The sequence below is a fragment of the Patagioenas fasciata genome, chromosome 12 (genome assembly GCF_037038585.1).
Source record: "Patagioenas fasciata isolate bPatFas1 chromosome 12, bPatFas1.hap1, whole genome shotgun sequence".
Lineage (NCBI taxonomy): Eukaryota > Metazoa > Chordata > Aves > Columbiformes > Columbidae > Patagioenas > Patagioenas fasciata.
In genome coordinates, this window is record NC_092531.1 from 11,178,115 (window position 1) to 11,190,440 (window position 12,326).

The 12,326-nt window shown below is 36.6% G+C and overlaps 1 protein-coding gene across 5 annotated transcripts in view; it reads left to right on the top strand.

Moving 5' to 3' along the window:
* Positions 1 to 12,326, top strand: part of LRRC49 (leucine rich repeat containing 49) — a 44,734-nt gene that overhangs the window by 14,830 nt on the left and 17,578 nt on the right. For all 5 annotated transcript variants that reach the window (XM_071813856.1, XM_071813857.1, XM_065847208.2 and 2 more), the window contains 2 exons: positions 86 to 147; positions 6,450 to 6,597. In XM_071813856.1, the coding sequence (XP_071669957.1) occupies positions 86 to 147; positions 6,450 to 6,597 (210 nt within the window). The remainder of the gene's footprint in view (positions 1 to 85; positions 148 to 6,449; positions 6,598 to 12,326) is intronic.

The following is a 12,326-nucleotide window of genomic DNA, read 5'->3' on the forward strand; positions in this document are numbered from 1 at the left end:
AGAAATGGAAGTATTTCATCAGGCAAAGTAGAGGTTCAAAAGCTACTTTCAGCTACTGAATTTATGCCTCTATCTTTCCTTCTAGAAAGATGTGGATACTTTACCCTGTCTCCAGCATCTCTTCCTCAGCTTCAACAATATATCTAGGTAAGGGAAATAGCCGTTTGATTCCTATCAGCAATTTGAAGTATCCTATTGGAGCTGTATTTCATTAAAATGAATATTCTAATTCAAACACTATGAAAGCAGATTTTGTTTTGCCATATCAGCATAATCAAACCATTAAGCATTTTCTTTATATATAAAAAATTGTCGAAGACCTTTGCATTTAAATGTAGTTGTGCTATGAATATTCTACCCAGAAACTTACATTTTTAATTTTTAAGTTATTCATTTTGTTTACAATGATCAAATTTTTAAAACAGTTTTGTAAACATTATTTTTACTAGTAAACTACATGTCTGTTAAAGCAACATTACACAAGGTACATATTTAACATAAAATCACTGTATTTATGGAGTTACACAAACTGCTGAGTCAGCTTCTGCTTACGATTATTAGATTATTTCATTCTTGTATTTTACTTGTCTGTGTATTAATAATGTCTGAAAGGTATATTTAGGGTTATTTCCCTTTAAAACCAGATGGCAGAAGCAGAAGAGCTCAACTTTCAAAGCAGGGCTTTTATAGTTTCAAGTAACTAAGTGCTTTTTGTTATAAATAGAAGTGTTTGTGTTCTGTGCTTTTTCATACTCCTGCATTTTTTGAAGTCTGCATTTATACTAGTGCCGATATTAAAGAGAAAAAAAGTGTCTGCATTATCTTCAGTTTGGTATGTCTTTTTATTTTATCCTTTAATCACAACCAGCATTCTCTGCTTAGACTCAAATAATTTAATATGGGATAGGGGAAAGATGCTTCATGTTCTAATTACTGGAAGTACTGTGCAGTTCTTGTGGCATTTGCTTTCTGTATAAAATGTTATACTTAGTATGAGCTTTTATTGTAATAGGTACTTGAATATTTTAAGCTGACCTGCATTATGTTTTTTGCAGACAGCTCCAACCTACTTGTCTGTGTTCATTAGGTTCTTCAAGTAACAATGCAGTAGAGCTCATGGTTATTAAGCATTTAAAAAAATCAGAGATGAACTGCAGGAATCTTTAATATGCTCTTCCTGTAATTAATCTCCTAGAGATGAGGTTAGCATTCTGCCTCTCTTGAATAATTTTCAGAATTGAACCATGGTTTTTGTTTCTTTTTCTAAACAATTTCTTAGCTTGGCAGGAGCACCGAGGGGACTGCAGTAGCTGGCTCCCTTGCCGTCAGGGAGCATCACTGCAGTCAGTGGAATTTATCTCTCAGTTTTATATACTCAGTATATTTTGTGTAGCTTTCTGACTCCTCTCTCACATTGTTTTATGCAAATTCATGTTATTTTTACAGTGGTCAAAGAAGAAAAAATGTTTCAGTTTTTCTGTGAGGTTTTGAAAGTGCATTTCTTCAACTATGTAATCAGTAGCTTGCTTCTTGGTACTTTATCATGATTGTTGTTTATTCATTTGGCTTCAGTTGAACTATTGATAGATCTAGTCTTAGTTTTCATGTAAGCTAGAAATACTTAGAATACTCGTGTGAATATATAATTTGTTTTTGATTTGTAGTTGGAATAGGTATAAAATTAAAATCTTAATGTCAAATGAAAGACATAGCTCTTTTGTAAAATTTGTATACTTCTGTGGGTAGGGAGGTGGATGGATCAGTTTAACTCTTTATTTACCAGACATAAAAAAAAAAGAAAAATGTATTTCTATGATCATATTTAGCTTGGGTTTTTGAAATAACCTGCTGTTGCATATAGCTGTTTTGAAGGCTAAAAAAAAATTAGTTAGTGATTTTGATTTATGTAGTAGATATGTCTAACAGGAAAGTGATTAAATATAAAAGTACACTATTGACTGTTCTGATACTTGGCTTGATACTTTTTGAACTGACTCAAAAAGTTGCATGAAACCATAATGCTAGTGAATTGCTGTGCTACCTCTGAACACTCATACAAGCCTTTTACATTATTTTGTGTGGTTTTGTGAGTTGCTTACCTGGTTTTACCGTGTGCCATATGGTAATTTTAAAAATTATTCTTCCTAGAAGCAGCTGTTTCTCTACAACTAACTTTTCTTTTAGACAATCAAATTGATACACGGATATTCTAATTAATTTATCTGTAGTTGCATAGAGAAAACCTTCAAGTGGAAACAAACAACAAAGTATAGTGTTAAAACCTGGATATACTCACGTTACAGGTTCATTAAAATATTTCATTAGTGATCATTAAAAAAAAAAGGTAGCATTTTTGAGGCAGTACTCCCATGGAAGTTTTTGCTGCTTCCTATTTTTGTATGTCAGCAAAAATCCTTGAGTCTTAAATTGATAAATACTGACATGTATGAATTAATATTTCAGTAAGAGATTTGGAAATGCCTTTTAAAAATGGTCACTGTTTAAGGCATGAGAATCTATCATGGGTTTAATCACTGGCATTCTGTTTCCCTCATGCTTCAGAGGAGGCCTCAGAATGCTGCTGTTTCTCTGCAGAGCTTTGGTAAAAAGAGATGTATTGGCAAAATTAATATAAGCTCAAACTGAACGCTGTAAAAATTGGTGCTGATCTAAAACAAAAGAAGTCCTACTTCTGCCTTCAGCCCCCAAAAATTTAGCAGTTACAAACTGAAGGTGTTCATACCTAATGACTGAAGGCAATCGGTATCTCTAGAACTAGTCATAAAGAAGGGGAAGAGATCCTGTTTTGAGTTTGTCATGTGGTACTAGAAAGAGATTACAATGGATTTAAGTGGAAGATATGCCACTGAGATTCGAGAAGAAGGCTATTGCTCATATTTCAAAACGTGAAACCAGGGAAGACCATTTTTTTTAATCTTGGAAACAAAATACATATTTTCACTGTTACGCTGCTGTCCAGGTCAGCACTATGGTGGCTTTTTCCTTTAGTAAGGCGTGTTGTCTAACCATGTGAAAAAAGTTGGATACCGGCTCAAGGACATTGTTTGTTCTTCATTTGGTTACTGAATTGGAAACCTGAGAGAAGGAATGTTCTTAGCCTAATAAAAACAATATTTTTTTTTCTCAGCAGAATGAAAATTTATGAATATGTTTTCAAATAGTTGAACAAAAGCAGCACAAGTGGAATGAAAGTCTGACTGTGGTAACATCTGTTTTCATCAGTAGTTCAGCGGTTAGAAACCTGGGAGAACCCAAGTTTTCTTCTTTGAATGTTTTTTGAACATACATTTCCTTCTTGGGTGTTCTGCCAGACTGCAGCAAGTATGTTGCCTTCCTTCTCTTCTCCAGAGCTTTTTCCCTTTACGGAACATACTTTAAAAACTTCATTGATGCAAATTATAGAGAAAGAACAGCTGTCTTCCTGTGACCTGTTCTTGCCTGCTGAATGTGTGGATGTGAATGTGTATCATTGGTGGAGGATCAGCTTACACCACTCCAGAATACTCTACTGCTTAGTAATTGTCTCGTTCTCATATGAGGTGGGAGAAGTGGGTTTGCATCCCCTCTGGCAAACGTTGGACTCTGAGAATTCACACAAGATGTAAAACTTACCTATTCTGATAAGATTTCCAGAAAACACTTTTTGGTAATTTAGCCCAAAGTCACAAATTGTTTTGGTGTTGCTGAAGCTCCAATTTTAGCAAAGGTAAATTAATCTGGGAAGAAAGTAGGACAGGGAAGGAGAGGTGGTTGCTGTAGTTTGGTGGGACTCCTGCAGAAGGAGGTTGCTTGGGAAGAGCAGCAGATATTCCCCTCAAGAAGACTGGCTGAGGCGGTCTGACACAGCGTCATCCACAGCTGCTTTGTATTTCACGAGCAGGTTAAAGACTCCTTTGTGGTGAACAGAGGCCAGAGTCAGCGTTGAGACGTGGCCTCTGATTCGCACAGGGTGCTCCCAGGTGGGGCTGCAGCAGTCTGCGTACTGGGAAGCAGACAGAGCTTGGTTGTAAAGTATGCAGCCTGTTGGGTAAGTGTATTACATGAAAGCTTTGCTTGGCTTAGGATTGGGATGCCGGTGTGACGAGTATAGTGTATTAAGTTTTCTACATTGGATTTCTAAAGCTCTGTTTTCCATATGTGTATACAGAGATGTGAACATATAGTTATTTTGCGCTACTGTTTTACTCTATAATTGAGCTGCTAATAGGGCAGCTAAAAGTGGCATAGAGCAAGCACGTCTGTCTGAGCTCCAGAGTGAATGTTCTGGTATGCTGAAGGACTGAGAAGTTCAAAGCACAGCAGTATGTATCAGTAGAAGGTCTTGAAAACACTAGCAAACTTTCAACTTCTGTCATTTCTTGAAGAGGCTTGTTTTATTAAAAATCTATAAATTGTATGTAATGGCAGAAATACTTTTTAGTTAAATGTGTAGTGGGAAGTGTTTTCAGTAAATTAATGCTTTTACATTATCTGAAACTAATTTTGAAGACCAAAAAATTTTCCTATTTGTCAAGCAAGATCTATTCTAGCTCTATGGAAATTCAGTTATCTTTTCTTATTCCTGTACTAACTCCTGTGTCATTTGGGAAGGCTATCTTTTCTGTTCAGGACATATTGAGCGTGTGTTTTAAGTAATATGTCAGCCCGGTCTTCCAAAAGTGTGGTTACACAAGCTGTTTTATGGAAACTGGATCTCAAAAAGAAGCAGAAAATGATAATAAAACTTGTTGTCTTAACCACATGAACAAACCGCCCAGTTCTTCAGATGTGCGAAGACCCTTCACTGCCTTGGAATCTGTACATTGTTCATTTTCCATCAGTTCTGACATTGTTTTAATGTACTAAGCAGAAAGGTACTAGAACCTTCCACTTCACTCTGTCATTTTTGTGCTGCATCCCTTTGGTGTATCATGTAGAAGTTACTCACATGCTGTACTAATTGTGTTGGGGGTTTTTTGAGATTTTTATTAGGTAATTTCTTTGCTCCTGCTAGCTCATGTTGGGATCCAGGCCTTTCTTCGGCAGGCTGAAACGGATTGCTAGTTGGCAATATTATTTTATAATTTATTTCTTTTTGTTATTGTTGCAGAAATTGATTTAGCTAATGCCTAGAATATTTCAGGGATATGTCACTTTATAATCTGACATTCTGGTAGATCTGAAGCCCTTGGCAGCTGAATGTTAGTCCTCAGCAGGTTATTGTATGCTTTTTTGAAAGTTGAGTGATACCAATGGTAAAGGCAGTTGCCACTTTACTGAATGACAGTCTTTACTAAGAACATCTGTATTGTATTTGACTTCTGATCCCAAATACAGGGCATACTTAAGGCTTGGTATCCTTCCAAGTATTAGTGGAGGAAGACTTTTGCTGCCACCAAGAGTGAGAACTATAACGACTTAATGGAATAAGTAAGATTGTGAGATATTAGAAGACCATTTTTGAAGTGGAAAATATTTTTTTATTTCAGAATGTCATTAAGTAGTAGTTGATCTAATGAAGTGATCCTCTGTTTATATTCTAGTGTGATCATCATTGGTTGTTTTGTAATTTTCAGGGATTTTTTTAACTCCATTTTCAAAAGTACCAAGTCGAATTATTTCATGCTTTCTACTTCCACTTAACTTCATAACACAGACTCTACTTTTGAAGGCCAAAGTTTTTAAGGATGGGAGCACAGTTCTACACTGTAATCAATTTCTTAAAAGGTGTTGGGGAGTCATGTTTATTTTTATAACTGTTCTGCTTTTTTGAAATATAGTTAAATGGTTCTCTGCTGTTTTAAAAATACTGTTTGTCTGAGTGAACTGCTTGCTTTTCACATTCCATCTTCAGTGAAAGGAACATGGTATAGGCTATACATATCTAAATACACAGGCCAGTTATTTTTGTCAACAAACCAAAATCAGATATGTTGTCTAAAAAGCCAAGTTGGAGGTTGTAAACTGAACTTGGAACAATAGACAGATCTGTTTTGAAGATAGGATGCTTTTGTGGTTTTTTTCCTGATATTTAATGATGTTGCAAACACCCAGGGTCATTCATTCTGTGGTATTTGTGGTTGGCTTTTTTCTTGTATTTTCCATGGTTTTCATGGTGGCTTTTATGCCACCGTTTTGTTTTGTTTTTAATATGACTTAATATGTATCCTATTCTAGGTTTTTTCAGGTGAAACGATACTCCTGTAGTTAACAAGTTCTCCTTATTCTGTATCTCTTTTCATCTGTATGTGAAGAGATTAAAAAATTAAACAACAGGGGCTCTTGGTGTTCCAAAATACTTTACATTTAATTTATCATACACAATATTGATGGGTGGGGCTTTTTCAATACAGTGAAACATTAATGTTCTATCCTTAAGAAATAAAGTTCTCCATCTCAAAATTATTCCTTCTCTATGACGTTAAAACTTTAAACTTTTTTGGTTACAGTTTTGAGGATATTCTGTGCCTTGCTGATTCCTCATCTCTGTCAGATATCACCCTTGATGGCAATCCAATAGCTCAGGAGACATGGTACAAACACACTGTTCTCCACCATATGATGCAGCTCCGACAGCTAGATATGAAGAGAATCACAGTAAGAAATTTCTGTTTTCATCAAACTTACTAGATCCTTAAATTCAGAAGTAAAATGTAGGGTTTTCTGTGTATGTATGTATATTTAAAATACCACCATTTTTTCTTAATCTAGTATGGAAGTGAATGGGGTATAGACATTACAATATTTACAACATTAACTTTTTTTTTTCAGTCTTATGTAAGATTATGCTTTTTTACTTCAGTTGTCCTGTTTATTTTTACATGCTTAAATTCTTCATTAGTAAATACTGTGCGATCAATGGGCATGTGACATGAGAGAATCTATGAATCTTTTGATTAGGACTTTCTAAACACTGTCGTTACTGGTTTGCCATATAACTGAGAAGGAACAGCATGTTTCTTTAAAAGGAATAGGTTTTTTACCCTAAAATTGATGTTATTGGTATCTTCTTTCATTTAAGTGCTGTTGGTTTCTTTCGTCTGTCTCCCTAAGGCAACCTGGTGATCACACAGCTGCTGTGTCTGTATTTCTCCCTTCCTTAGCTAACCTACTCTCCCCATTCATTTCTGGTTCTGCTGCTTAAGTTCAGGTAACCTTGATAAGGAAGAGAGGACTTGCAGACAACTCCTGAAAATACAGCATAAGGCCTTTTACAGAGAAGGCAGAGGTTGAAGGGCAAACACTGGGGGCCTTACTATTAAGTCAACTGTTCTATTTCTTAATGCTAATTCTTCTGCTTCTACTCAGAAGTGATGTGTAAGCCTGACCTCCTTTGCAAGAAAAATCCATCCAACAGTAAGATAACAAATATAATTAGCTTTACCAACGATAGTGTTGCATTGTTATCGTTTTTGACCAGGTGGTGATACATATATGTTATTTTAAATGTTCATTTGCTTTGTATAAAGGCTGTGCTGCTTTATGAATTGCACCCATTGTTTTACTGTCTGCCCTGTTGTCCTGTAGCCCATCCACCATGAGTATAAAATAGAGCCAATTATGATGCAAAATATGACATGTCACGTGGAAAACATTAATTTTAAAAATAAAGTGCTTTGGGACATGGAAGTTTTACTCCCAGCATCAAAAATATTAAGTACTTGGGATTTTGCAGATATTCAATGGGTTGTTGGGTTTTTTTGTGTGAATTTATACTGACTTAATTGAATACTTGTTAAGGGTTGTCGGGCATTAGAACAAGCTGCCCAGGGCAGTGTTGGAGTTACCATCCCTGGAGGGGTTTAAAAGGCGTTCAGGCAAGGTTCTTAGGGATATGGTTTAGTGCTAGAGTTGAGTAAGGTTATGGTTGGACTTGATGAGCCTGAGGGTCTCTTCCGACTGAAATGATTCGGTGGTTCTATTGCTTTGCTTTAAAAAGGCTGTTTTGTCAGTATTTCAGGAACTCAAGTCACATAAAGAAACTGTCTCTGCCTCCCTCTTCCTCTCCTTCTTGACACAGATCCTGGTAGGACTCTCAGTGAATGAAAAAAATGTGGAAAGAGCTCAAACTCCTTTTTAGACTCTCTGGGATCTGTACAGGGAAAAAGCTGTTGGAAATGCGTAGCTGTGGGAAAGACTTAATCTGGGTTTGCACCTTGTTAAGCATCAGAGAATCAACCACGAGACAAAAAGCCATAGAAAACCAGGCTTCATCAGTTGTGCTGCTCATAAATCTACTTGTAAAAAGAATGTGGTTTGCTGCCTTTATATTTTCCTTCTGGTTTTCAAGCCTTGAATTTTTGTAATGTTTTCTCCATGTAGAGGGTGCTATGTGTTTTCTACCATAAAAACTGTGTTGCCCAGATAATCATATGGCTTAAGAAACTGGGATTTTAAGAAAAAATAACAAGTACCATGAGATTTGTGATAAAATTAGAGTTTTGACAATGCCAAATCTAGCTGTTCTGCCTAGTAATACAAGGTACATCAGCTGTAAGGGTAAATGGAACTTGGTAGGGGAATGGAGTACAGTATTGGGTATGTGCTTTTTTCCCCACTGGATTAGTATACCTAAACTCTATTTACATTTGTAGGATCTTTATTAGTCTGAAGAGCATCCAGTCCATTTTGAACTTAAGTGTTACTATGTTTTGGGAAGAACTGGAAGTTGGGTTGGGATGTTTTTTTCTGACTAAGAATCTTCACTAACCTGTTCAGAAGCTCTTCTGCTTGGGAACTGAGTTTTACGCAATAGTTACTTCTGCTTTTAAACTTTTCTTTTACTTGCTGGCTTCACTGCGACAAGAAAATTATTTCAAGAAAGAATAAAATCTGAAGGATGTTGTCAATAGTTCATAAGAGACTTTGAATCTTTATTCATATTGGTTTTCAAGAAGATTTACTCTCTCTGGTACCAGGCCTTTTCTATAGGATTCTGTGGCAAAAGGGAACCTTGTAGCAAAAGGCTGGTGGTAGCTGCTTCTGTCTTAGGGGAACTATTCAGAACATATAGCGGACATGCAAATCCAATACTCAGCACTTGGAATAGAACTTTTTTGCATTGTAGTTGTTCTAGTATTTCCTAAGTTGGGACAGATTTGTCTTTGTTCAAGGGATTGCATCGTATTATGACAACTTCTAAACCCTGACTTGTGTGAAAGTTGGTGTTTTCTTAGGCCACCTCATTCCTGAGCTGTTCTTCAGTGTGGTTTAAGCTCTTAAACCACTGAGGTGGTGAAATCAGTGGAGGTTGCTCAACTGTAAGGAGTTTCACTGTAAGGCTGTAAACACTTATTGTCCCCACTAGAAGATGATTTTCAGCTGAAAAACCCATCCATTTTGTATTATGTATCTGAAACATCAGCTCAATGGAAATCTTTGACTTTCTGAAACTTTGATAGATCAATCTGGAGGCTTAAAGAGTGGGGAGGAGACTGAATTGTTGTGGTTGTTCAGACTCCTGCATGTCACCTGTGTTAACCATCAGTAACTGTCTGCAACAGTTACACCTTTACCTCACAGTGAAGGTCGGCTAATGGGGCTCAATTTATGGCCCACTAAATAGCCTTGTTTGGTTAACATACCGTAATGGTTGTTTTTCTGGGCACTGAAGGTTTTTGAATGCATTTCATAGTTTGAACTTGGAAAAGAGGACCTATCCAGTGGTGCTTGCAGTTTAGCTTTTTTTCCCTCTGGTCTGTAGTAACAGTAAGCAGATATTGTCTGCAGACATGTAATAAAATACGAAAATATGGATGAAATGTGTACATATTCCTTACTGAGAAATTATTTAAGTAGGAACACTTGCTATCCATCACTTTAAATACACTTTCTCAACAGATTTTTCTAAGTGTATATTTATATGTGTGTGAATATATAATATCTAGTATGTATATATCTTTTTAAAAAAATGTGAGATAGTTCCCGAATTGAAAGACAAGCTGCTTATTTTTAACAGTAAAACTTTGCTTTTCTCATTGAGGTTTTATAGATTTTGGATGCTTAAAGTAAGATAGCTGTGTTTTGTTTTGAGATTGTTTGCTTAGATGTTTTTCTGCTGATGAGGGAGTAGTTTTTGCTGCTAATAAATGTTGTTATTGATTCCATCACCACCAGAAAGTGTTCTGTTGTTTTTAGGGAAGGATCCATATTTTTTATTCTTCTGCTTGAAAATAAGATACCTCAGGAATTTCTAGAGTCATTATTGTGGATTGTAATCCTCTGAAATCAGATCTTGCGAAAATATACTAAAGTAATACCAAAGTAAAATATCAGTATATAGCTTGTTGTCAAATATGACTTAATTAATCAAAAACTTTGTGATTGTTATTTCCTTAGCTGTATTTTTACTAGAACCATCCTTACATTTCTGCTTCATTCTTGTGTAAGATCAGCCTCTGTGGTGTATAGAACAAAAAGCAGTCTGCCTTCTGCAAGTGTGAGCAGAATTTTGTGTATTTAAAGTGTACTGTTGTTGAGTCACCATGCCTTGAAAGCTTAAATGTATATTCTAGGTGATTCTTCATGTTCTCCATTTTCTTCATTACCTAGACTAATTTATATCAAGTGTACTAGAGGTGTTTCTAATCTATAGTAAAATTATTTGAGTAACGGGAATGAAATACTGCATTTGTTGTGTGCTAACTTAGCATCTTTTCCTCCTCTCACCACGATGGTATCGTTTGTTGAAAAAGAACTTGTTGGAGTAGTAGAGCAGCAGCAGTGAGGAAACACACGCGTTGCTCTGGCTGTCCGGGAGCCGCCCGGGCCTTGCCGGGTGTTGCCGGTGCCGCGGCCGGTGCCGCCCAGCGGGTCTGGCCGCTCTGCGCTCCCGCTGCGGGTCCGCGGCTGCTCGGCAGAGGGAGCGCTCGGCCCGCCCGAGACACCGGCAGGGCTTGAGGGTGCTGGGGGTTTCCCTGGGCCTCTGCTGTGTCCTGTTCACACTGAAAATGTACCACGGCAACCTCAAAGCTCACTGCAGAAAATGAGACTTCTGCTTCTTTAGGAAGTGTATCCCCCACTCTTTTTTTTTTTTTTTTCTCTTATTTGTGAAGATGGCTTCTTAGCCATTTAGTTTTTAGATGGGAAGTGGAGAACTAATAAATGGAGGAAATTTCAACATACAAGAGGATATCCAAGTACTTTTGTTTTGCTCTGACATGTTGGCCTTCTGGAAAAGCATCCCACCTTGTCCAGCAAGGTTTGGTTTAAAGATTAAACAGTTACAGACAGTAGAATAATGAGGGGAACAAAAGAAAAGTGAGATGGAAAAAAATTTTAAAAGAGCTGTAGCTAAAAGAGAAGAAAAGGTGTGACAAGATTATTAATGGGTTTGTTTCATAACTTTGTAGTTTGGGGGGGTTGGGTGGGTAACGTTTTCAAGATTGATTGTATGTGGTGTGTAAGATTAGTCAAGAAACGTATGTGGATTCGATTTCTGTAAAAAGTAGATTTGGCCTTTGATCTTTATTCAGATGTTTTCTCTATCATTCTGACTTTCTGAATACTGTGTGGAAATAGGATATATTTTCTTTTTAGGCTGAACCAATTTATTTTGTAAAAGAAACAGTATGTTTTAAATGTCTGTAAATGGGGTGAACTCTTGATCAAGAAAAAAGTCTTATTCAGTTTAATAGAAGACTCCTGTTAGAATGTAGTTTGCATTAGTTTATTCCTTGTATACTGAACTGACTCAAATGAGGGCAGTAGGCCCTCATGGATAGATGATAGTGTCATTTGGACTGCGTTAGAGGAAGGCTTGGGGATAGAAGATAGAGATTTCTGGAAGCTGGGAGAACTGAATTAGGGAACTTTGCTATGTTTGCGTTAAAGCTTGGGGGCAGGGGGGGCGGTTGTTTTGAATAGAGGAAAGTTAATGAGGGCTAATTTCTTATAGATTAGTGTCATTTTGTTGTTCTCCTCCAGTGTGAAACACAACAATACCTTGGTTAGTTTCGAGTGGAGTCTATGATGACTGGCCAGCTGTTTTCTGCCAAATAGAATGGATGGTTTCTGCTGCTTCTCCCTTGGTGGGAAAACTAGTTTACATTTCTCTTCTTTCTACATACCAATTTTAAATAACCAAACTTCTAGGGATCAAAAAACCCTTAATGTGATACTTCTAAACATACTTTAAGTTACTTTACGTGTTCAATGCATTGAGAAGTCATTAGAGAAGAATAAGACACTGAAGTTGTAAAAAGCTTGTTTATTTAAGAAGCCAAGTTAAAAAGCATAACTTCAAGGTCAAATAAAAAATTTTAATTAGAAAATTAAAAAGTCCAGAACAACTCTAACCCTCTTTCTATGGAAAGACGTCACTAATG